Source organism: Myxocyprinus asiaticus, chromosome 14, assembly GCF_019703515.2.
Source record: "Myxocyprinus asiaticus isolate MX2 ecotype Aquarium Trade chromosome 14, UBuf_Myxa_2, whole genome shotgun sequence".
Lineage (NCBI taxonomy): Eukaryota > Metazoa > Chordata > Actinopteri > Cypriniformes > Catostomidae > Myxocyprinus > Myxocyprinus asiaticus.
Genome location: NC_059357.1, coordinates 12,481,693 through 12,504,905, shown reverse-complemented (window position 1 = coordinate 12,504,905; position 23,213 = coordinate 12,481,693). Strand labels below are relative to the sequence as shown.

General features: G+C 40.2%; 1 protein-coding gene across 4 annotated transcripts in view; it reads right to left on the bottom strand.

The window, feature by feature from the left end:
* The window catches only part of LOC127451925 (speckle-type POZ protein), a 139,233-nt gene that overhangs the window by 23,985 nt on the left and 92,035 nt on the right, over positions 1-23,213 (bottom strand). For all 4 annotated transcript variants that reach the window (XM_051716997.1, XM_051716999.1, XM_051716996.1 and 1 more), the window contains 2 exons: positions 18,631-18,758; positions 3,246-3,423 (listed from right to left, as the gene is read on the bottom strand). In XM_051716997.1, coding sequence (XP_051572957.1) covers positions 3,246-3,423; positions 18,631-18,758 — 306 coding nt within the window. The remainder of the gene's footprint in view (positions 1-3,245; positions 3,424-18,630; positions 18,759-23,213) is intronic.

The window sequence follows — 23,213 nt, the reverse complement described above, 5'->3', positions numbered from 1 at the left end:
GGTTGGTGTGGAAAATATATATATTTTGTTTCATTTTCATTTGAAAGAGACACTTTCATAATACACACAAGTAATACACAACATTAGTTTAAACACTACTATTTGTTCCACAAGTGTGCTCGCTTGCCTTCTCTGTACCCTCAGCTGATCGTCATTCCGAGAGTCTGCCTTTTCTCGATCATACAAAGGCAATTATTTTAACACAAATAAAATAAAGATGATCATACAGTGTTTTTAAAATGAATGTGATATAGCTTAAAGGAGATGTGCATTTCCTTCAGTATAAGTTCAGGAAAGTCCAGTGGCTTTCTCCAGCAACTCGAGCCGTTGCCCTTGCTCACCTCCATCGCGTGTTTCAGTTCGGGGCGCGGATCGGGATGTCGGTTCTGTTGACAGCAACACGATTACCAGCTCCCATCCTGGACACATATATCTGTGCACGCTCAGGTAGAGCCGCGTTCAGCATTTCACAGCAACAGTGAACAAGCCACCACTAACTTCTGATATGATTCGCATCTGCTTCTTATCACGAGATTCGCAGATCCAATTATATCATGTAAACTGCTTGTACTGTCGTCCAATGACAGGCCGTCTTACATCCTCTTTGAGTGGCACATGGGAAAGGGGGTGTGTCTTATAACTGAATCCAAAGTTCATTGGTTGCTCTCACGAATCAACAGTCCAATGGCATTTATTTAATCGATTCTCAATTGGAGAACCAAAAGGAAAAGGAAAAAGAAATGGAAAAGCAAAACAAAAAAGAAAAGCCAATGGCAAATGGATGAGGAAAAGCAATTGCCAAATACCTTTTTAAAATGTTATTTAAAAGGTGCTTTTAAAGTGCATTAAAAAGTGCATTTAAAAGACTCATTAATGTACTCATTTATTGCTATATTTAATGACATTTTAAACATTAAATATGATTTATTAATGCAGAATATTATTGTTAAATATAATTACATTTTTAAACATGAATTAAACATTTAAATGTGTCTTTATTCTTCCATTTATAAATTATTCAAGTTTTTATTTTCAAATTAATAGATTGATAATTAATTCCAATATTTTTTAATTGGCACTCCTGGGCATCAGCAGGTATGGATTGACAAATGGTAAAAGCAACTGGCAAATGGATGAAGAAAAGCAATTGCCAAATGCATTTAAAACAATTTAAAAGGTGCATTTAAAAATGACTTATTAATGTGCTGTTTTACTGCTAAATAAGTACATTTTAAAACATGAATTAAATAAACATTTAAATGTGTCTATTTGTCCATTTATAAATTGGCTTATTTATTCACATTTAAATGTGTCTATTTATTTGTCCATTTATAAACTGGTTAATTTAATCACATTTTCATTTTCAAATTAATAGACTGATAATTTATTCCTTCATTCTTTTGTAAATGACACTCCTGGGCTTCAATACAAAAACACCCAAATATAGGAAGAAAGGAATAATAACAATTAATGTGTTGCCATGGCAACAGTATTTAAGATATCAATTCCTTTACAATTTTACATCAGCAGTGTCTTGACATTATTCGAAAGAATTTTGAAGAAATTCATATAAACATAAGAGGGCTATTTCAAAGTCTGTTAAAAGTGCCACACTTCCTGCTGCCAGTTGGTGGCGCTATGAACGTGATCCATAATAGCGCATCCATGTGATCAGACCCCATTACCATACAAACAGCTGAATTTATCAAAATCACACAATGCACACAGAAGATATAAGGCACTTCACAATGACGACACCATTCAAAATATCAAAAATCTGTTAGCAATTTAGCATCTACAATGTCTTGGCATGATGTTGCACAAGTTTGGTGACAATCACATGAATCCCCTAGGAGGAGTATTCAAAAGTTCATGGCCTGCAATTTTCAAAATATGCACATTCAATCCAAAATGGCCGACTTCCTGTTGGGCAGAGCTAATGACTATAATTTTGAAAGTTGTCCAATGAGAACAATATATGTAGCAAGTTTGGTGACCATAGAAGAAACTGACCCCATCACTTTTGTCAAAAGGTGGTGCTACAGAGCTCCCCAGTCATGCCCATGTGTTAACTTTTGCCCAGGCCTAATGGCCGACAACTCTGATGTGTGTGCAAAATATCATGAAAATTCAAGCATGCCAAGTACCTCAAAAACATGTGAATATACATAAAAATTAATAATGACATTTAATCCATTGCCATGGCAACACTATTTAAGATTTCAAGAATCCCTTCAGAATTTTAAATCTGCACTGTCTTGACATTATTCTAAATTTTTTTTTAAGCAATTCAGGTAAACATAAGAGGGATATTTCATGTCTGTTATAAGTGCCACACTTCCTTCCGCCAGTTAGTGGCGCTACAACTGTGACCCACAATAGCCACATCAATGTGATCAACCCGCAAGACCAAACATACAGCTCAATTTAATGTAAATCACACGATGCACTCAGAAGATATGATACACTTCATGTTTTGCATGTTTTACGTTACTTTATCGTGCCACAATGGCAACACCATTCAATCTATCAAAAATCAGTTTGCAATTCAGCATAGTCAATGTCTTGGTATGATGTCACCCACATTTGGTATCTGTAACATGAATCAACTACGAGGAGTATTTCAAATTCCAGAGCATGCATTTTTCAAGCAATCCAAAATGGCCGACTTCCTGTTGGGCGGAGCTTAAGATTGTCAGCATAAAAGGTGTCCGGCTTGATGAGATCTATATATGTACAAAGTTTGGTGACTGTAGCTCAAAAGGACTGTGCTACAGAGCCCACCCCGAACATGCCCATTTTCTAGGTGGCGCAACAGAGCCCCCTCTACACGCCCATGTATGAACTTTTGCCAAGCCCTAATGGTCAACAAGTCTGATGCATATGCAAGATTTCATGAGTTTTTGAGCATGTTAAGTGTCCCAAAAGCCCCCGAAACCTTGGAAAAAAATCCTTAGAAGAACAATAGGGCCTCCGCACTAAGTGCTTGGGCCCTAATAATCCTCAGAACAACAACAGGTCCTCCGCACTCAGTGCTTAGGCCCTAACAAGTATATGTTGAAATTAACATTAACCAAATTTAATTAGTGCAGTAGTGTTAGTCCATGTTACCTAATGTAGTTAACTAATACACCCTTATTGTAAAGTGTTACCTGTACAAGTAATCAAATATCAGCATGCATGTGAATCTCAAAGAGTGCATGAGTGTGTGCCTGAGTGTGTAAATTAGTTACCTCGCATCTTACCTGCTAGAATGGCTTTGTGTGCCTGGAACTCCTGCCCAGCGACACACAGCGAGCAGTCTGTGAATCTGGAATGTTCCCACAATCCGCCCAGTTCATCGGCCAGCCGGCAGTCCGGAACCTTCACCATGTTCATGGTGTTCTGCCCAGAGATATTCACAGAGTCCTGCACCACACTCACCTAAACACACCAAAACAGAAAATCAGTGCTGCCAATCTGCAAAATAAGTGGGGAAAAAAAAAACATAACCCTTATCAGTCCACCAATATTTTAAAGACACTACATGCATTTGAACTAAGTTAACTTTCATGTTTATTTTCTCACACGCATTTAAGAAATATCCATACGTCAGACAATATGGCAGATCCCGACTAGAGTGGCTCAGGGTGGACACTACAAAGACTGTTCAACAAGAGCAGCCATCTAGTTATCTCTTAATTTACACAAATTGCTTCAATTTGTTACTGGTCTCTGTGTGCAAGTGTGTGCGTGCTTGTACTTGTGTGTGGCGGGCCACCATGCTGACTTTGCCACCTGTTCCTTGCAGACATAAGCACGTTCATATATCTCACTCCAGGAGTCTCACAAACTCACACACACATACACGCACTGAAATGCCACAGGTTCTAACACCAAGTTAATTGCTGTATAAGGCAACATTTCTTTAATGAGCAAAAATTCTGAAACACAGCGACTGAAGCAGTGTTTCAAAACCTTGTGAGCTGCCTTCCTTAAAAGCATTTTTAGGTATCAGAAACACATATAGAGCATTTAATTCATGGTCTCTCAATGCAGTTTCTTAAAGGTGGTGTGTAATATTTTTTAATGTTTACATACTGCCCTATGCCAGTTTAATATGCAGAGACAACCACAAGTAGTCTAAGCCATTCTTACTTTTAGTCTTGACAAGCAGACAAACTTGTTTGAGAACGAGTCGTTATTTTTATTTTGTTTGGTGCTGCTAGTAGCACAGAAATTACACACTTCACCTTTAAAACTGTAAGTTTTTCCTATTTAGTAGACCAAAAACAATTAGCTATGCAATGTCCAGGGTAAAATCAGAGAACATGCATGGATAGGAGTGAAATTACACAATAGATGAGTTAAGGGGAGTGAGAATAAGACAGATGGATATAGATGGAGGAGGGAGTAAGTGTGACCCACAGGAAGAGGATAAAAGAACATCACAAACAGGAAATTAAATGTCATGGAACATTGTATGTTCTTAATGGAGTAGACTTTCTCCTGAAGGAAAAAAGAGAAGAGCGCAAACAAGAAAGAGAAGGACAAACAATAAACGATGGTGAGAAAAAAGCAAGATGAGGACAGGTTGATGACTTAAAAAAACCTAGGAAGGACTGTTGGTGGGAAAACAGAAATGGTAAAATGGTACAACTGTATTTCCTGTTTACACCTCTTCTGTCCATTAATGAAAATTAACAAGCTGTTAGTGGCACTACAACAAAATCTTAAAAACAAAACATGGACTAACAGCACACACACACAAAAAAAACACCAACACCAAATATCAGAAACAACCAAAAAAAAAAAAAAAAAAAAATATATATATATATATATATATATATACATACACACACACACAAACACACTGCCGGTCAAAAGTTTTGAAACACTTGACTGAAATGTTTCTCATGATCTTAAAAATCGTTTGATCTGAAGGCGTATGCTTAAACGTTTTAAATTAGTTTTATAGACAAAAATATAATTGTGCCACCATATTAATTTACTTAATTACAAAACTAAAATTTAATTAAATTTTTTTTTTTAAAAAGTTTAAATTGATGACTTGGACCAAATAATAAAGAAAAGCAGCCAATAAGTACCCAACATAGATGGGAACTCCTTCAATGCTGTTTAAAAAGCATCCCAGGGTGATACCTCAAGAAGTTGGTTAAGAAAATGTCAAGAGTACTTGTCTGCAAATTCTAGGCAAAGGGTGACTACTTTGAAGATGCTAAAATATAACACAGTTTTGATTTATTTTGGATTTTGTTTAGTCACAACATAATTCCCATAGTTCCATTTATGTTATTCCATAGTTTTGATGACTTTACTATTATTCTAAAATGTGAAGAAAAAAATTATAATAAAGAATAAGTGTTTCAAAACTTTTGACCGGTAGTGTATGTATATATATATATATATATATATATATATATATATATATATATATATATATATATATATATACAGTTGTGCTCAAAAGTTTGCATACCCTTGGAAAACTGGTAATATATGTACCATTTTTTAAAGAAAACATGAGTGAGCAGGCAAAACACATTTCTTTCATTTCTTATGGGATTCATATTCAACTGTAGGTTATAACAGAATGGCACAATCATAAAACAAAACATGGCAACAATGAAAAAAATTAAAATGACCCCTGTTCAGAAGTTTGCATACCCTTAGTTCTTAATACTGTGTATTGCCCCCTTTAGCATCAATGACAGTGTGCAGTCTTTTGTAATAGTTGTCTATGAGGCCCCAAATTCTTGCAGGTGGTATAGCTGCCCATTCGTCTAGGCAAAATGCCTCCAGGTCATGCAAAGTCTTTGGTCGTCTTGCATGAACCACACGTTTGAGATCTCCCCAGAGTGGCTCGATTAAATTAAGGTCAGGAGACTGTGATGGCCACTCCAGAACCTTCACCTTTTACTGCTGTAACCACTGGAGGGTCAACTTGGCCTTGTGCTTAGGGTCATTGTCGTGCTGGAAATTCCAAGGGCGTCCCATGCACAGCTTTCGTGCAGAAGAATGCAAATTGTCTGCCAGTATTTTCTGATAACATGCTGTATTCATCTTGCCATCAGTTTTCACAAGATTCCCCGTGCCTTTAGAGCTCACACACCCCAAAACATCAGTGAGCCACCACCATGCTTCACAGTGGGGATGGTATTCTTTTCACTATAGGCCTTGTTGGCCCCTCTCCAAACAAAGCACTTATGGTTGTGACCATAAAGCTCTATTTTGGTCTCGTCACTCCAAATTACAGTGTGCCAGAAGCTGAGGTGTGTCAAGGTGTTGTCGGGCATATTGTAACCGGGCTTTTTTGTGGCATTGGCGCAGTAAAGGCTTCTTTCTGGCAACTCGACCATGCAGCTCATTTTTGTTCAAGTATCATTTTATTGTGCTCCTTGAAACAACCACACCGTCTTTTTCCAGAGCAGCCTGTATTTCTCCTGAGGTTACCTGTGGGTTTTTCTTTGTATCCCAAACAATTCTTCTGGCAATTGTGGCTGAAGTCTTTCTTGGTCTACCTGACCTTGGCTTGGTATCAAGAGATCCTCGAATTTTCCACTTCTAAATAAGTGATTGAACAGTACTGACTGGCACTTTAAAGGCTTTGGATATCTTTTTATATCCTTTTTATATCCTCTTCCTTTATAAAGTTCCATTACCTTGATAGGCAGGTCTTTTGACAGTTCTTTTCTGCTCCCCATGGCTCGGTATCTAGCCTGCTCAGTGCATCCACGTGAGAGCTAACAAACTCATTGGCTATTTATACACAGGCACTAATTGCAATTTAAAAAGCCACAGGTGTGAGAAATTAACCTTTAATTGCCATTTAAACCTGTGTGTGTCACCTTGTGTGTCTGTAACAAGGCCAAACATTCAAGGGTATGAAAACTTTTTATCAGGGCCATCTGGGTGATTTCTGTTATCATTATGATTTAAAAAGGAGCCAAACAACTATGTGATGATAAATGGCTTCATATGATTACTATTCTTAAATAAAAGACAGTTTCTTTGCATGATCAGTCATATTTTCAAAATCAATGCCAAAATTTCACAATTTCTGCCAGGGTATGCAAACTTTTGAGCACAACTATACACACTATATTGCCAAAAGTATTCGCTCACCCATCCAAATAATTGAATTCAGGTGTTCCAATCACTTCCATGGCCACAGGTGTATAAAATGAAGCACCTAGGCATGCAGACTGCTTCTACAAACATTTGTGAAAGAATGGGCCGCTCTCAGGAGCTCAGTGAATTCCAGCGTGGTACTGTGATAGGATGCCACCTGTGCAACAAGTCCAGTCGTGAAATTTCCTCGCTACTAAATATTCCACAGTCAACTGTCAGTGGTATTATAACAAAGTAGAAGCGATTGGGAATGACAGCAACTCAGCCACGAAGTGGTAGGCCACGTAAAATGACAGAGCGGGGTCAGCGGATGCTGAGGCGCATAGTGCGCAGAGGTCGCCAACTTTCTGCAGAGTCAATCGCTACAGACCTCCAAAGTTCATGTGGCCTTCAGATTAGCTCAAGAACAGTGCGTAGAGAGCTTCATGGAATGGGTTTCCATGGCCGAGCAGCTGCATCCAAGCCATACATCACCAAGTGCAATGCAAAGCGTCAGATGCAGTGGTGTAAAGCACGCCGCCACTGGACTCTAGAGCAGTGGAGACGCGTTCTCTGGAGTGACGAATCACGCTTCTCCATCTGGCAATCTGATGGACGAGTCTGGGTTTGGCGGTTGCCAGGAGAACGGTACTTGTCTGACTGCATTGTGCCAACTGTGAAGTTTGGTGGAGGGGGGATTATGGTGTGGGGTTGTTTTTCAGGAGCTGGGCCTGGCCCCTTAGTTCCAGTGAAAGGAACTCTGAATGCTTCAGCATACCAAGAGATTTTGGACAATTCCATGCTCCCAACTTTGTGGGAAAGTTTAGGGATGGCCCCTTCCTGTTCCAACATGACTGCGCACCAGTGCACAAAGCAAGGTCCATAAAGACATGGATGAGCGAGTTTGGTGTGGAAGAACTTGACTGGCTTGCACAGAGTCCTGACCTCAACCCGATAGAGCACCTTTGGGATGAATTTGAGCGAAGACTGTGAGCCAGGCCTTCTCGTCCAACATCAGTGTCTGACCTCACAAATGTGCTTCTGGAAGAATGGTCAAAAATTCCCATAAACACACTCCTAAACCTTGTGGAAAGCCTTCCCGGAAGAGTTGAAGCTGTTATAGCTGCAAAGGGTGGGCCGACGTCATATTAAACCCTATGGATTAAGAATGGGATGTCACTTAAGTTCATATGCGTCTAAAGGCAGATTAGCGAATACTTTTGGCAGTATAGTGTATATATATATATATATATATACCAAAATCCCTGCATTAAAAATACAGAAAACCAAAAGACCTGTACAAACACTAGGCAAACAGTAACAACCAAAACACCTGCACCAACACCACACCGACAGAAACAACCAAAACAACTGCACAAAAACAAACAACACCTGCACCAACACCACACCGACAGAAACAACCAAAACAACTGCACAAAACAAACAACACCTGCACTAACACCACACCAGATATAACCAACACCTGCAGTACCAGAACCAACCAAAGCACCTGCACCATCACCACACCATCAGAAACTACCAAAATACCTGCACTAACAGAACCAACCAAAACACCTGAACTAACGGAACCAACCAAAACACCTGCACCACACCAACAGAAACAAGAACCAAAACACCTGCACCAAAAGAAACAACCAAAACACCTGTATAAACACAAACAGAAACAAGAACAAAACATCTGAACTAACAGAAACACCCGAAACACCTGGACAAATAGAACCAACCAAAACACCTGTACCACACCAAAAGAAACAACAACCAATACGCCTCCACCAAAACCTGCACTAAAAGAAACCACCAAAACACCTGCACTGACAGAAACCACCAAAACACCTGCACTAACAGAACTAACAAAAACACCTGCAACAACACCAAACCAACAGAAACAACCAAAACACCTGCACCACACCAACAGAAACAATAACCAAAACACCTGCACCAAAAGAAACAACCAAAACACCTGCACCAACACAAACAACAACAAAACATCTGCACTAACAGAAACACCCGAAACACCTGGACAAACAGAACCAACCAAAACACCTGCATCAAAAGAAACAACCAAAACATCTGCACCAACACAAACAGAAACAACTAACCCTAAAGTACTTGCACTAACAGAACACCACACCAACAGATACAACACCAACAGATACAACCAACACCTGTACAAACGCCAACAGAAACATCCCCTAAAACCTCTCCACTAATAGAAACAACAACCAAAACATCTACATTCTGTATGTGTGTGCATGTGTTAATTGCTCATCACCCCCTCCCGACACACACACACTCTTACTCGCTAAATTAAACTCACGTGAACATTCATCACTCACACATTAGTGGCATACAGAAAAGAGAGAGGGGCAGAAGGGAAGGCACTGCTCATGCTAATGAGCTCAGCCAGGTCATAATGAATTCATTGATTAATCAAATCATGCAGTAAGCAATTTACAAACACTTTAATTAGAGAATTACCACACTGTATCTTCTCACTTCAACTCTTAATAACAAACACATCTCCGCAACACACCAGTACAAGACCTCTCAATCGCACTGGGTAGCACTGCCCACAGTGAAATCTCATAGGTCCAAAATCCAAATCCACATAAATGTATTTTAAACTTAACACAATAATGATTGGCTGAGGTTTTTTCGCTTCACTCAGCTTTTTGCCTTCGGTAAAATTACATGATGTTTGACGTGTCACATTGTGAGAATTAATTTTATCAGCTATAAGGCACTAGAAGCAATCCTACCTCCTGCACAGGCTGGTACTTCCCTTCCATCTGTATGGCTTTCATTCATTAATTTATGTATTTGTCTATCAGAGCTATTTATGATGGAATGTGTTTGTTTGTTTACAGAGGTTCTGAGAGTGGCCAAGCATGAAATAGTGTAAAAAAAAAAATTACATATTAAATAAGCTAATTAACTCCAGATAGATGTATCTCTCTATACCATCTCCTTTAGCTGTACAAACACAGCTCTAATAAAATCAATCCACACACAAAAACATGTGCACACTGAGACAGGTACACAGCGAAGACTGGAACGCAGACAGTGCAAAAGATCCCATGAAATCTTGGATGAAAAATGAGTTGTAGCTTCTGGTCCAATTTTGATAGCTGTAAGACCAAACATTTAAAATATACATATATCTCTATATCTCTCTCTTTCAGGAAAATGGACTAAAAATCTTAACGACTCATCTTGTACTCATGGGTATATAGAAATTTCTTTCCAATCAAATGACTCTAGAATGAGAATTTTACTCACTGCATCCTAATAAAAATGAGCACACCTACAGTTTTTGAGAGATAGAGAAAGAAAAAGGGGAAAGAGAGAAGGAGAAAGAGAGAGTGCACAGAAGCAGGCTGGTATTTGTGAGCAGCTGTGGGTGTATACGGTGATTCTGTTTCAAACTACACATACGCTTTTAAACGCATCATTTCCACTCAAGCTGTTCAAGTCTGACCTTGACCGCAAACATCCATTTCTCTCCTTTTTTTCTCCTTCACCTGCTCTTATTTCTCTCTTCTCCCCCCTTCTGAAACCAGTGTCCGCTTCTAGTCAAGGAAACGTGTGTGTGTGTGTGTGTGTGTGTGTGTGTGTGTGTGTGTTTGAACCGACTCGTCTGCACAGAGATACAGACTGATCGCTCCAAGAGCCATGCTCACAAAAACGGATTCCTGTTAATGAACTGACTTGAAAAAACACCCTTCACAGAGATCAAAGCATAACATTGTTGTAAAGATTATTGCTTATTTGCACTGAACTGTTTTATTTATTTATTTTTAAGGCCATCACACATTAGTTTGTCACGTCTGCAGTGTGAATGTACACAAGGAAATAAAAACTTTCAGCGTTAAAGACCACATGAAATGGCTTGACGTGCAGTTTTCCGCTCCAAAAAAGAGAGCATTAAAAAAAAAAAAGTGTAAGCATAAAAATAACCCATAAGACTCCAGTAGTCTAATTAATGTCTTCTAAAGCGATCCAGTTGGTTTGTGGTGAGAACAGACAAAAATCTAACTCCTTTTTCACAGACATCTTGCCATTGCAGTCTCTAGGCACGATCATGATTTCAAGCTCGATTACACTTCCTATAGCGCCATCTAGTACTCTGCGCATGCATCAGTTAATCATTAAAAACAGGTCTAAATGGGGTCTAAAACGTTTTGTGATAGGATCACAAAAAACACACAAAGAGGTAGTCAAAAACGCATGTGACCACATTGCATGAGCCAGAACTTTGAACGTCCAAAAAGCACATAAAGGCAGCATTATGTATTTCATACAACTCCAGTGGTATATTTAAGTCCTTTCTTTTTTCTTTTTTTTTTACTAAATTTCCACTTTCTTCTTATTTTGTTTTCGGCAATTCACATTATTTGTGCAAATCGCCACCTACTGGGCAGGGAGGATAATTTATAGTAAAAAAGTACTTAAATATTGATCGGTTTCTCACCCACACTTATCATATCACTTCTTTAGATATGGATTTTACCACTGGAGACGTATGATTACTTTAAGGCTGCCTTTATGTGCTTTTAGGTGCTTCAAAGTTCTGGTCACCATTCACTTGCATTGTATGGACCTACAGAGCTGAGATATTCTTCTAAAAGTCTCAGTTTGTGTTCAACAGAAGAAAGAAAGTCACATCTGGGATGGCATGAGGCTGAGTAAATGATGAAAGAATTGCCATTTTTGAGTGAACTATCCCTTTATTTTTAAACACTTTTTAAATATTTTATTTCATTGTCAGTTAGTCAGTCAGTCACTTTTATTTATATGGCACACTTAAAAAGAACGACAGTTGGCCAAAGTGCTGTACAAAATCAGTAATTTTTAAATTCATAGCAAAACACAAGGACAACATGAAAGACACAATGACAATAAAAAAGTACCACTAAACCTGCATTTTTCCATAAGCTAGAGAAAACAAATGAGTTTTAAGAAGAGATTAAAAACCATCAAAAGTTGGGGAAATAAATTATTCCAGAGTCGTGGGGCTGCAATCGAGAAGGCACGGTCACCCTTCAGTTTTAGCAGTGACCTGGGAACAATCAGCTGCAGACTATTTCCAATCAAAATCAAATCAAATCAAATCAAATCAAATCATATAAACAAGTGCAATGGTGTGTGAAATTCTTGGGTGCAGTTCCGATCAACATAGCAGTCGTGACAGTGATGAGACATATACCAATTTACAATAACATCAAATTAACACAACACAATTTAAACATCTGTTATACACATAATTACACTCAACAATATACAAATAATAACATACACTGTACAGTATACAATACGCTGTTTTTTTTTTTTACTATATAGATACACATTATTCAATAAAAATTAAAAATAAAAATATATTTAAAAAAAGTATATATATATATATATATATATATATATATATATATATATATATATATATATATATATATATATATATATAGAATGTACAGTATTGTACTGTATTGACATTCAGGCTGTCGGTTGATAGTCAGTTGTTAAGAGAGAACATAATATAATAATAATAATATAATTTATGACAGTCCGGTGTGAGATATAAGAGTAAGGGTAATAAAGTACAGTGCTGATGTATTTTGATCGTGGGAGATCAAGAGTTCAGAAGTCTGATTGCTTGGGGGAAGAAGCCATCATGGAGTCGGCTGGTGCGGGTCCTGATGCTGCGATACCGCCTGCCTGATGGTAGCAGTGAGAACAGCCCATGGCTCGGGTGGCTGGAGTCTCTGATGATCCTCCGAGCTTTTTTCACACACCGCCTTGTATATATTTCCTGGAGGGAGGGAAGCTCACCTCCGAAGATGTGTCTGGCAGTTCGCACCACCCTTTGCAGTGCTTTGCGGTTGTGGGCGGTGCTATTGCCGTACCAGGCGGAGATACAGCCAGTCAGGATGCTCTCTACAGTGCAGGTGTAGAACCGTGTGAGGATGTGGCGGTTCATTCCAAACTTCCTCAGCCGTCTCAGGAAGAAGAGGCGCTGATGAGCCTTCTTCACAACGACTTCAGTGTGGACGGACCATGTGAGTTCCTCAGTGATGTGGACACCCAGGAACTTGAAGCTGCTGACTCTCTCCACTGGTGCTCCATTGATGGTGATGGGACTGTGTTCTCTGTCTTTTCTTCTGAAGCCCACCACAAGCTCCTTTGTCTTACTGACGTTGAGGGAGAGGTTGTGCTCCTGACACCAGTGTGTCAGAGTGTGCACCTCCTCTCTGTAGGCTGTTTCATCATTGTCAGTGATCAGACCTACCACTGTCGTGTCATCAGCAAACTTAATGATGGCATTGGAGCTATATGTTGCCACACAGTCATGTGTATACAAGGAATACAAGAGTGGGCTGAGAACACAGCCTTGTGGGGCTCCAGTGTTGAGTGTCAGTGATGAGGAGATGTTGCTGCCTATTCTAACCACCTGGCGTCTGCTTGACAGGAAGTCCAGGATCCAGCTGCACAGTGAGCTGTTTAAGACCAGAGCCCGGAGAGAGCAGTGTGTAGTGTAGATGCAATGGCATCATCAGTGGAGCGGTTGTTGCGGTAAGCAAACTGCAATGGGTCTAGAGAGAGAGGCAGCACAGAGCAGATGTAATCTCTGATTAGTCTCTCAAAGCATTTGCTGATGATGGGGGTCAGAGCAACTTGACGCCAGTCATTTAAGCGAGTTATTTTTGATTGCTTTGGAACAGGCACAATGGTGGATGTTTTAAAGCATGTGGGGACTACAGACAAAGAGAGGGAAAGATTGAAAATGTCTGTAAAAACACCAGCCAGCTGGTTCGTGCAAGCTCTGATGACACGGCCTGGAATGCCGTCTGGGCCCGCGGCTTTGCGGATATTCACCCATTGGAAGGATCGGGTTACATCCGCTACAGAGACGGAGAGTCAACTAACCTCTGTAGCTTCGGCCACGAGAGCTCTCTCTGCGAGGGCGGTGTTATTTCCCTCAAAACGAACATAAAAAGTATTTAGCTCATCCGGGAGAGAGGCAGCGGTGTTCATGGCGGAGTTTTTATTCCCTTTAAAGTCCGTGATGATGTTAATTCCCTGCCACATGCTTCTAGAGTTGGTGGTGGTAAACTGTCCTTCAATCTTGTTCCTGTACTGGCGTTTTGCTGTTCTGATTTGTTTTTCGGAGGGCATAACTGGCTTGTTTATGCTTCTCCGTGTTCCCGGAATTGAAAGCGGAGGTCCGCACATTAAGTGCCGGGCAAACGTCGCTATTTATCCATGGCTTCTGGTTCAGATAGATCCGTGTTGTTCTGGTCGGAACTACGTCCTCCACGCACTTTTTGATGAAACACATTACGCTATCAGCGTAAAGCTCGATGTCGTCATCAGAGGCGGACCGGAACATCTCCCATTCCGTGTGATCAAAGCAGTCCTGTATCATAGAGTCTGATTGGTCCGACCAGCACTGGATCGTTCTGAGGGTGGGTGCTTCCTGTTTCAGTTTCTGCCTGTAAGCGGGCAGAAGTAGAATGGAAGAGTGGTCCGATTTGCCAAAATGGTGGGCGGGGGAGGGATTTGTAGCCATCCCAGAAGGGAGAGTAGCAATGGTCCAAAACCCGGTCCCCTCGTGTGTTGAAACTAATGTGCTGGTGGTATTTTGGTGCAACTGATTTGAAACTGGCTTTATTAAAGTCCCCGGTCACAATGAACGCGGCCTCAGGGTGCGCGGTTTCCTGCTCACTAATACTCCCATACAGTTCCTTGATTGCCCGGTCTGTGTCGGCTTGTGGGGGGATGTACACAGCTGTGAAAATGACCGCTGTGAATTCCCTCGATAGCCAGAATGGTCGACACAGAAGCATGAGAATTTCCAGATCAGGAGAGCAGAAAGACTTGATAGAATGTACGTTCCTCTGATCACACCAGGATTTGTTGATCATAAAACATACACCACCACCTCTGCTTTTACCTGAGAGGTCTTTCGCTCTGTCTGCTCGGTGCACGGAGAACCCCGCGGGTTCAATGGCTGAGTCTGGAATCTCCGCAGACATCCAAGCTTCTGTAAGGCAGATAATGCAGCAGTCTCTCGTTGGAAAGAGATCCATGCTTTCAGCTCGCAGAGCTTGTTATCCAGAGACTGAACATTTGCCAGTAGAATACTGGGTAGCGGGGGTCGATTTGCGCAACGTCTTACTCTGATGAGAACGCCGGCTCTGTTTCCCCTTTTCCTCCTGTGTTTCCGCGTCTGGATTGCCCAGACAAAGGGCTCCACTTGCGCGTTTGTAAACAGCGGGTCGGCATTGAGGAATTTGAAGTCCGGTTTACGGTGTGAAATTGCTGAACCAATGTCCAAAAGTGTTTGTCTGTCGTAGACAATAAGCAGACAACATCCAAGACAAAAAACATAAGAATTGTGAACAAAACAAACAAAATACTACCATGTTGTGTCGGAGCTCGCAACGCAGCAGCCATACTCGGCGCCATACAACATGCCATACAACTTGGCCTTGTGTTTAGGGTCATTGTCATGCTGAAAAGTCAAAGAGCATCCCATGCGCAGCTTTCGTGCAGAAGAAAGCAATTTTTCTGATAACATGCTGCATTCATCTTGCCATCAATTTTCACAAGATTCCCTGTGCCTTTAGAGCTCACACCTCCCCAAAACATCAGTGAGCCACCACTGTGCTTCACAGTGGGGATGGTATTCTTTTCACTATAGGCCTTGTTGACCCCTCTCCAAACATAGCGCTTATGGTTGTGACCATAAAGCTCTATTTTGGTCTCGTCACTCCAAATTACAGTGTGCCAGAAGCTGTGAGGCATGTCAAGGTGTTGTCGGGCATATAGTAACCGGGCTTTTTTGTGGCATTGGCACAGTAAAGGTTTCTTTCTGGCAACTCGACCATGCAGCTCATTTTTGTTCAAGTATCGTTGTATTGTGCTCCTTGAAACAACCAAACATCTTTTTCCAGAGCAGCCTGTGTTTCTCCTGAGCATACCTGTGGGTTTTTCTTTGTATCTCAAACAATTCTTCTGGCAGTTGTGGCTGAAATCTTTCTTGGTCTACCTGACCTTGGCTTGGTATCAAGAGATCCCTGAATTTTCCACTTCTTAATAAGTGATTGAACAGTACTGACTGGCATTTTCAAGGCTTTGGATATCTTTTTATATCCTTTTCCATCTTTATAAAGTTCCATTACCTTGTTATGCAGGTCTTTTGACAGTTCTTTTCTGCTCCCCATGGCTCAGTATCTAGCCAGATCAGTGCATCCACGTGAGAGCTAACAAACTCATTGACTATTTATACACAGACACTAATTGCAATTTTAAAAGCCACAGGTGTGGGAAATTAACCTTTAATTGCCATTTAAACCTGTGTGTGTCACCTTGTGGTGGTATGTAAACTTTTGATCAGGGCCATTTGGGTGATTTCTGGTATCATTACGATTTAAAAAGGAGCCAAACAACTATGTGATAATAAATGGCTTACTATGATCACTATCCTTAAATAAAAGACTGATCAAATGCATGATCAGTCATATTTTCAAAATCAATACAAAAATTTCACAATTTCTGCCAGGGTATTCAAACTTTTGAGCACAAATGTATATATATATAAAATATATATAAATAACACACACACTTGGAAGTGCAAGATCATCAGCATTTTTTTATACATTCTCTTGGAAGAAAAAGACTATTTAAATCTGTTAAGAGTTAGTTTTGTCAACTTTTAAGAGTACAAAGTGCATATAGATTACATCAAATCTAACAGAAATGAACTAAAAGCCACAAAACCTACATTTTAAATACACACTTTAAACAGTACAATTGTCAAATCCTCTTTCTCGCTTTCATTAGGGTAACATGGTTTAGCACTACTTCAGCACACCTCTCTCTCTCTCTCATTTCGTCTCCCTCCATCACATTCTCCGCTGAATCCTCCGTGTTTTGAGGGTGAGGAGGAACAAAGCAGATGCTGCAGGTACAGAACATTCCCTCCTCTTAACTAGCTACCATTTCTAAACTTGTGTGCGTGTGAGTGTGTATCAGCAGCAGATGCTGCAGCCGTAGTGGATCTCGGAGATATCAGTGTGGCATATGGCTACACTGAGTGAAAGATGGCTGCTGTCAGACAGAGAGAGAGAAGTGTAGATCTCATTTATTTACTATGAGCAATCTACCTGCCGGAGGTTGGAGGTAGAGTTAGGGAATGAAGGAGAGGGGAAAAAAGAAAGAAAGCAAGAACAGGTGAAGGAGACCTGAGAAAGAGGGGTGTGTACAGAATGAACAAAATAATGGAGAGAGAAATGGAGCTCAAAATGAGAGAGAAAGAAGGTAGGCAAGACATGAAGGAATAGCTACCAAGCTTAAACCATTAGCTAAAACTGACTACATTTCATCCATTTAATTTTCCATCAAGTTTTAAAGTGAGAAAACCAGAATAAGAATTAGAAACTTGATTTTCCCCTCAATCCTTCCATCTAACTGGCCACAATGACACCAAGTACTCCACCTCTAATGGGACATCTCTCCTCATTAAAAACGGAGAAAAAGAGAGAGAGAGTAAGTATGCTCAGGCCCTTATTTAAGAAGCCAACACCTAAAAAAGAAACAGCATAACAGAGGAGAGCCAGGGAGAGAGAAACACATCAAATGTAGGCATAAAAAAGAGAATGGAATTGTGGGAGGACATATGCGAGTTAAGAATGGTGCAAGGAAGAAGGGAGGAGGCAAGGCAAAAGCTCTGGGAAATAACAGACACAGATATAGGAAGTGAGCAGAGAGAAGGAAAAGGGAGAGGAAAGAGTATTGTGAATGCGGCAATGGAGCCGAAGGAGAAACCAAACGTGCTCACCCAACAGTCTTCACTCTCCAATATGAAGCACTTCGAATCATTTAAGTGACCTGTATTTTTCTTGACAGTTCATGTAAATGAAAAGGTTAAAATAAACCATTGACTTATATTTAGAGTAGGGAACTTCAAGTAAGTCAGTTTGTTTGGACAGTCCATGTAAATGAATTAGTCTAGTTCACTTAAATGATTCACTGATTCACATGTGCCCCTGCACAGCCTTAAAGGGACTTTGCCAGAAGTCAATGTCTTCTATTTGAATCAAAATATTTAGCTAAATCGCAGCTATAATCGACTGAACTAAATAAAATAGGTGTTTTTTTAGGAGGGTGAGGAGGTCAAGACATACCTGCATTTGTATAACTTGGGTCTGAAGGACTATAAAAACATCTTTATCTAAATTATACGCATACGCTAAGAACTCACAAGAAACCGAAGTATATTTTGAGCTTTACTCTTCCTAAATTTCTCCCAAAAACTTCCATGCAAGTGTGTATCAAATTTGCCTTCATATTTCATTGAACTCCATGTGACTGTGTGCATTAAACATGTACCGTTACTGTGACAACAACTTTGTCATTGTCAACTGTCAAAATAAAAACTTCCATACTTATCTTAAACATACTACAAGATGCGAAGCGTATGATTGGTCATGCATCACTTACCTCACAGAAAAGCGTCAATTTGTCATCAGGTAAGAGCCCATTGGCCTCATCAAGGAGGAAGTCCCGCCTTATGAACTTCTTGAAGCCCCAGTCTTTTCCCTGTACGAACCGATATGCCCGTTGACTCTCTGCACAAAAACAAAAAATAGAGCGTATTGGCATGCCTTTTCTTGACAGAACATCTCACAAAATAGTTAGGTGGAGAAAGAGCAGTGCCCTTATTCTTAGTCTCTGTAATAAGAAGACCTGCAATCAAAATTCTCAGAGAACATCAATTCAGTTGAAGTAACAGAGTGAGGCAAAAAAAAACAAAATCTATGCAAGAAATCTCACATACATCTCAGGAACTTATCTGAATCCAAATACTCTTTAAGAGACTTTTCTGCTTGTCTTACGGGGTCTATAATCTTGCTTGCCATTAATTTCTGCATTATTACCAGTCTGATTATTCTGTGATTTTCTCTCCCCTGCTGTTTCTGTGAAAGCACCTTAAACCTGAATGCATACGTGTGCCATGAACACATATAATCCCTCTCAGGCTTATTTCTTAGCTTTCATGCTCAAAACTTCTCTTCATCCTGACTACAGATGTTTCAGTAGGAGCCGGTCTACTAATGTACATTGAAAGGTTTATTACTCGAATTACAAAAAAAAATATATAGCTGCAAGTAGCGATGATGGGCCCAAGCACAACTGCTCCATTTCCACTCGGTGGCTTTTGGAAAACAATGCAAGGTGGACACATGCATTTTGCATTTGACGTTATTCTAAACAATTTTGAAGCAATTTGAGTAAATATAAGAGGACTATTTTAAAGTCTGTTGTAAGAGCCACACTTTCTGCTGCCAGGTGGTGGCGCTATAACCGTGACCTAAAATTGTCAAATCCATGTGATTAGCCCCAAGACTAAACATACATCTCAATTTTGATCTAAATCACACATTGCACACAGAAGATTTGAGACACTTCCTGTTTCCTATTTTCCGCCATTAATTTAATGCCTCGCCATGGCAACACCGTTCGATATATCAAAATCTGTTCGCAATTTTAGCATCTTCAATGTCTTGGCATAATGTTGTCTAAATGTGGTCTCATGAATCACCTAGGAGGAGTTTTGAAATGTTCAGAGGCTGCAATATTAAACAAATCCAAAATGGCCGAGTTCATGTTGGGCGGACCTAATGACTATAATTATGAAAGTTGTCCGGCTTGGTGAGAACTATGTATGTACCAATTTGGTGACTGTAGGTGAAAATGGGGTGCTACAGAGGCCATCTTACAGACCTATTTTAAAGGGGTTGCTACAGAGCCCCCCATACACCACGCGTGAACTTTTGCCCAGACCTAATGGCCAACGACTCTGATGTGTGTGCAAAATTTCATTAAATTTTAAGCATGACAAGGGCTTCAAACACCCAAATAGAATAAGGAATAATAACAATTAATGTGTTGCCATGGCAACAGTATTTAAGATATCAAATATCCCTTTAAAAATTTACATCAGCAGTGTCTTGACATTATTCTTAAGAACTTTGAAGCAATTCATGTAAACATAAGAGGGCTATTTCAAAGTCTGTTAAAAGTGCCAATCTTCCTGCTGCCAGTTGGTGGCGCTATGACCGTGACCCATAATAGCCAGATAAATGTGATCAACCCTCATTACCAAACATCCAACTGAATTTTCTTCAAAATCATACAATGCACACAGAAGATATAAGGAACTTCCTGTTTCACATTTTTAGCCATACATTTATTGCTTCACCATGGCGACACCATTAAAAATATCAAAAATATGCTCACAATTTAGCATCTACAATGTCTCGGCATGATGTTGCACAAATTTGGTGCCAGTCAAATGAATCCCCTAGGAGGAGTATTTAAAAGTTCAGAGCCTGTGATTTTCATAAAATTCAAAATGGCCAACTTCCTGTTGGGTGAGCTAATCACTGCAAGTATGAAAGTTGTTCGGCTTCATGAGAACAATATACACCGATCAGCCACAACATTAAAACTGCCTGCCTAATATTGTGTTGGTTCCCCTCGTACCACCAAAACAGTGCCAACCCGCATCTCAGAATATCATTCTGAGATGCTATTCTTCTCAATACAATTGTACAGGTCGGTTATCTGAGTTACCATAGGCTTTGTCAGTTCGAACCAGTCTTGCCATTCTCTGTTGACCTCTCTCATCAACAAGGCATTTTCGCCCACAGAACTGCCGCTCACTGGATGTTTTTGGTTTTTGGCACCATTCAAAGTAAATTCCAGAGATTGCTGATGCGTGAAAATCCCAGGAGATCAGCATTTACAGAAACACTCAAACCAGCCCATCCCGCACCAACAATCATGCCATGGTCAAAATCACCGAGATCACATTTTTCCCCATTTTAATGGTTGATGTGAACATTAACTGAAGCTCCTGATTCGTATCTGCATGATATTATGCACTGCAGCAAAATTATTGGCTGATTAGATAATCTCATGGATGATTGCTGGTGCCAGATGGGCTGGTTTGAGTATTTCTGTAACTGCTGATCTCCTGGGATTTTCACACACAACAGTATCTAGGATTTACTCAGAATGGTACCAAAAACAAAAAACATCCAGTGAGCGGCAACTCTGTGGACAGAAATGCCTTGTTGATGAGAGAGGTCAACAGAGAATGGCCAGACTGGTGCAAACTGACAAAGTCTACGGTAACTCAGATAACCAATCTGTACAATTGTGGTGAGAAGAATAGCATCTCAGAATGATATTCTGAGATGCGGGTTGGTGCTGTTTTGGCGGCACGAGGGTGACCTACACAATATTAGGCAGGTGGTTTTAATGTTGTGGCTGATCGGTATATGTACCAAGTTTGGTGACTCTAGGTGAAAATGGGGGTGCTACAGAAACTCCGTTACATGCCTATTTTAAAGGGAGAGCTACAGAGCCCCCCTACACGCCCATGTGTGAACTTTTGCCCAGTCTTAATGGCCGACGACTCTGATGTGTGTGCAAAATTTAATATAATCTTAGGCATGCCAAGTGCCTCAAAAACACCCAAATATAGGAAGAAAAGAATAATAACAATGGCAACAGTATTTAAGATATCAAACATTCCTTTACAATTTTACATCAGCAGTGACTTGACATTATTCTAAAGAATTTTGAAGCAATTCATGTTACATAAGAGGGCTATTTCAAAGTCTATTAAAACTGCCTTACTTCCTGCTGCCAGTTGGTGGCGCTATGACCGTGACCCATAATATCCACATTACTGTGATCAGCCTCCATTACCAAACATACAGCTGAATTTATCAAAATCTTACAATGCACACAGAAGATAAGGAACTTCCTGTTTCACATTTTTGCCCTTAATTTATTGCCTCGCCATGGCAACACAGTTCAATATATCAAAAATCCTTTTCCAATTTAACATCTTCAATGTCTTTGCATTATATTGCATAAATTTGGTGATAATCACATGAATACCCTATAAGGAGTATCCAAAAGTTCAGGGCCTGCAATTTTCAAAAAATGCACATTCAATCCAAAATGGCCGACTTTCTGTTGGGCGGAACTAATGACCGTAATTTTGAAAGTTGTCAGGCTTGAAGAGAACAATATATGTAGCAAGTCTGCCGACCGCAGAAGAAACTGACCCCACCACTTTTGTCAAAATGTGGCGGGCGTTAACTTTTCCCCAGCCTAACAGCTGACAACTCACTGTGTTTTACATGGATTATTGCATCAATCTCAAACATCTGCTGATCAGGAACCACATCGATCTCAAAAACAACCATAACAACAACAACAACAAACAATTGGGATAAGTCATGGCATCCGCTCATGTTATTTCTTCCAGCATTACATGCCACGTTTACTATAGCTTTTTCCATCAACAGTGAGGAATTCACATGTGATAAATGTAAGGAATTAGTCAGGCTGATGGAGAACGTTAATGAGCTAGAGATCTGAATACTAGTGGAGGTCAGTGAGAAAGAGAAGCCGGAAGATACTGTTTCGGATGATGGTAGTACAGCGAGCAACACACACTTTGGTTCCAACTCTAGAACCCCAGCAGCAGGGCAACTGGGTAACATATCCGCGGCATACTCACTCAGCAAAGCAACACCACTCTCCCTTTCCTGTTAGGGTTTTCAATCGATTCTCCCCACGCAGTGACGCACCCACTGAGAATCATGTTGAAATAGCCTTAATAATTGGTGATTCTATTCTAAGGAATGTGGAAATGAAGACTCCAGCCACTATTGTTAAATGCATTTTGGGTGCCAGAGTGTCTGACATCAGATAAAATTTACAAGTGCAGGCTAATGCTAAACATAGACTTTCTAAAATTGTTATTAATGTCGGCACTAATGATGTCCAGCTTCACCAGTCAGAGAGCACTAGAGATAATGTTAATGAGGTGTGTGAACTTGCAAAAACGATGTCAGACACTGTAATATGCTCGGGCCCCCTCCCTGCTCATTGTGGTGACAAGGTTTATAGTAGATCAGTGTCACTGAATGGCTGGATGTCTGAGTGGTGTCTGGAGAATAGCATAGGATTTATAGACAAATGGAAGAGTTTTTGGGGTA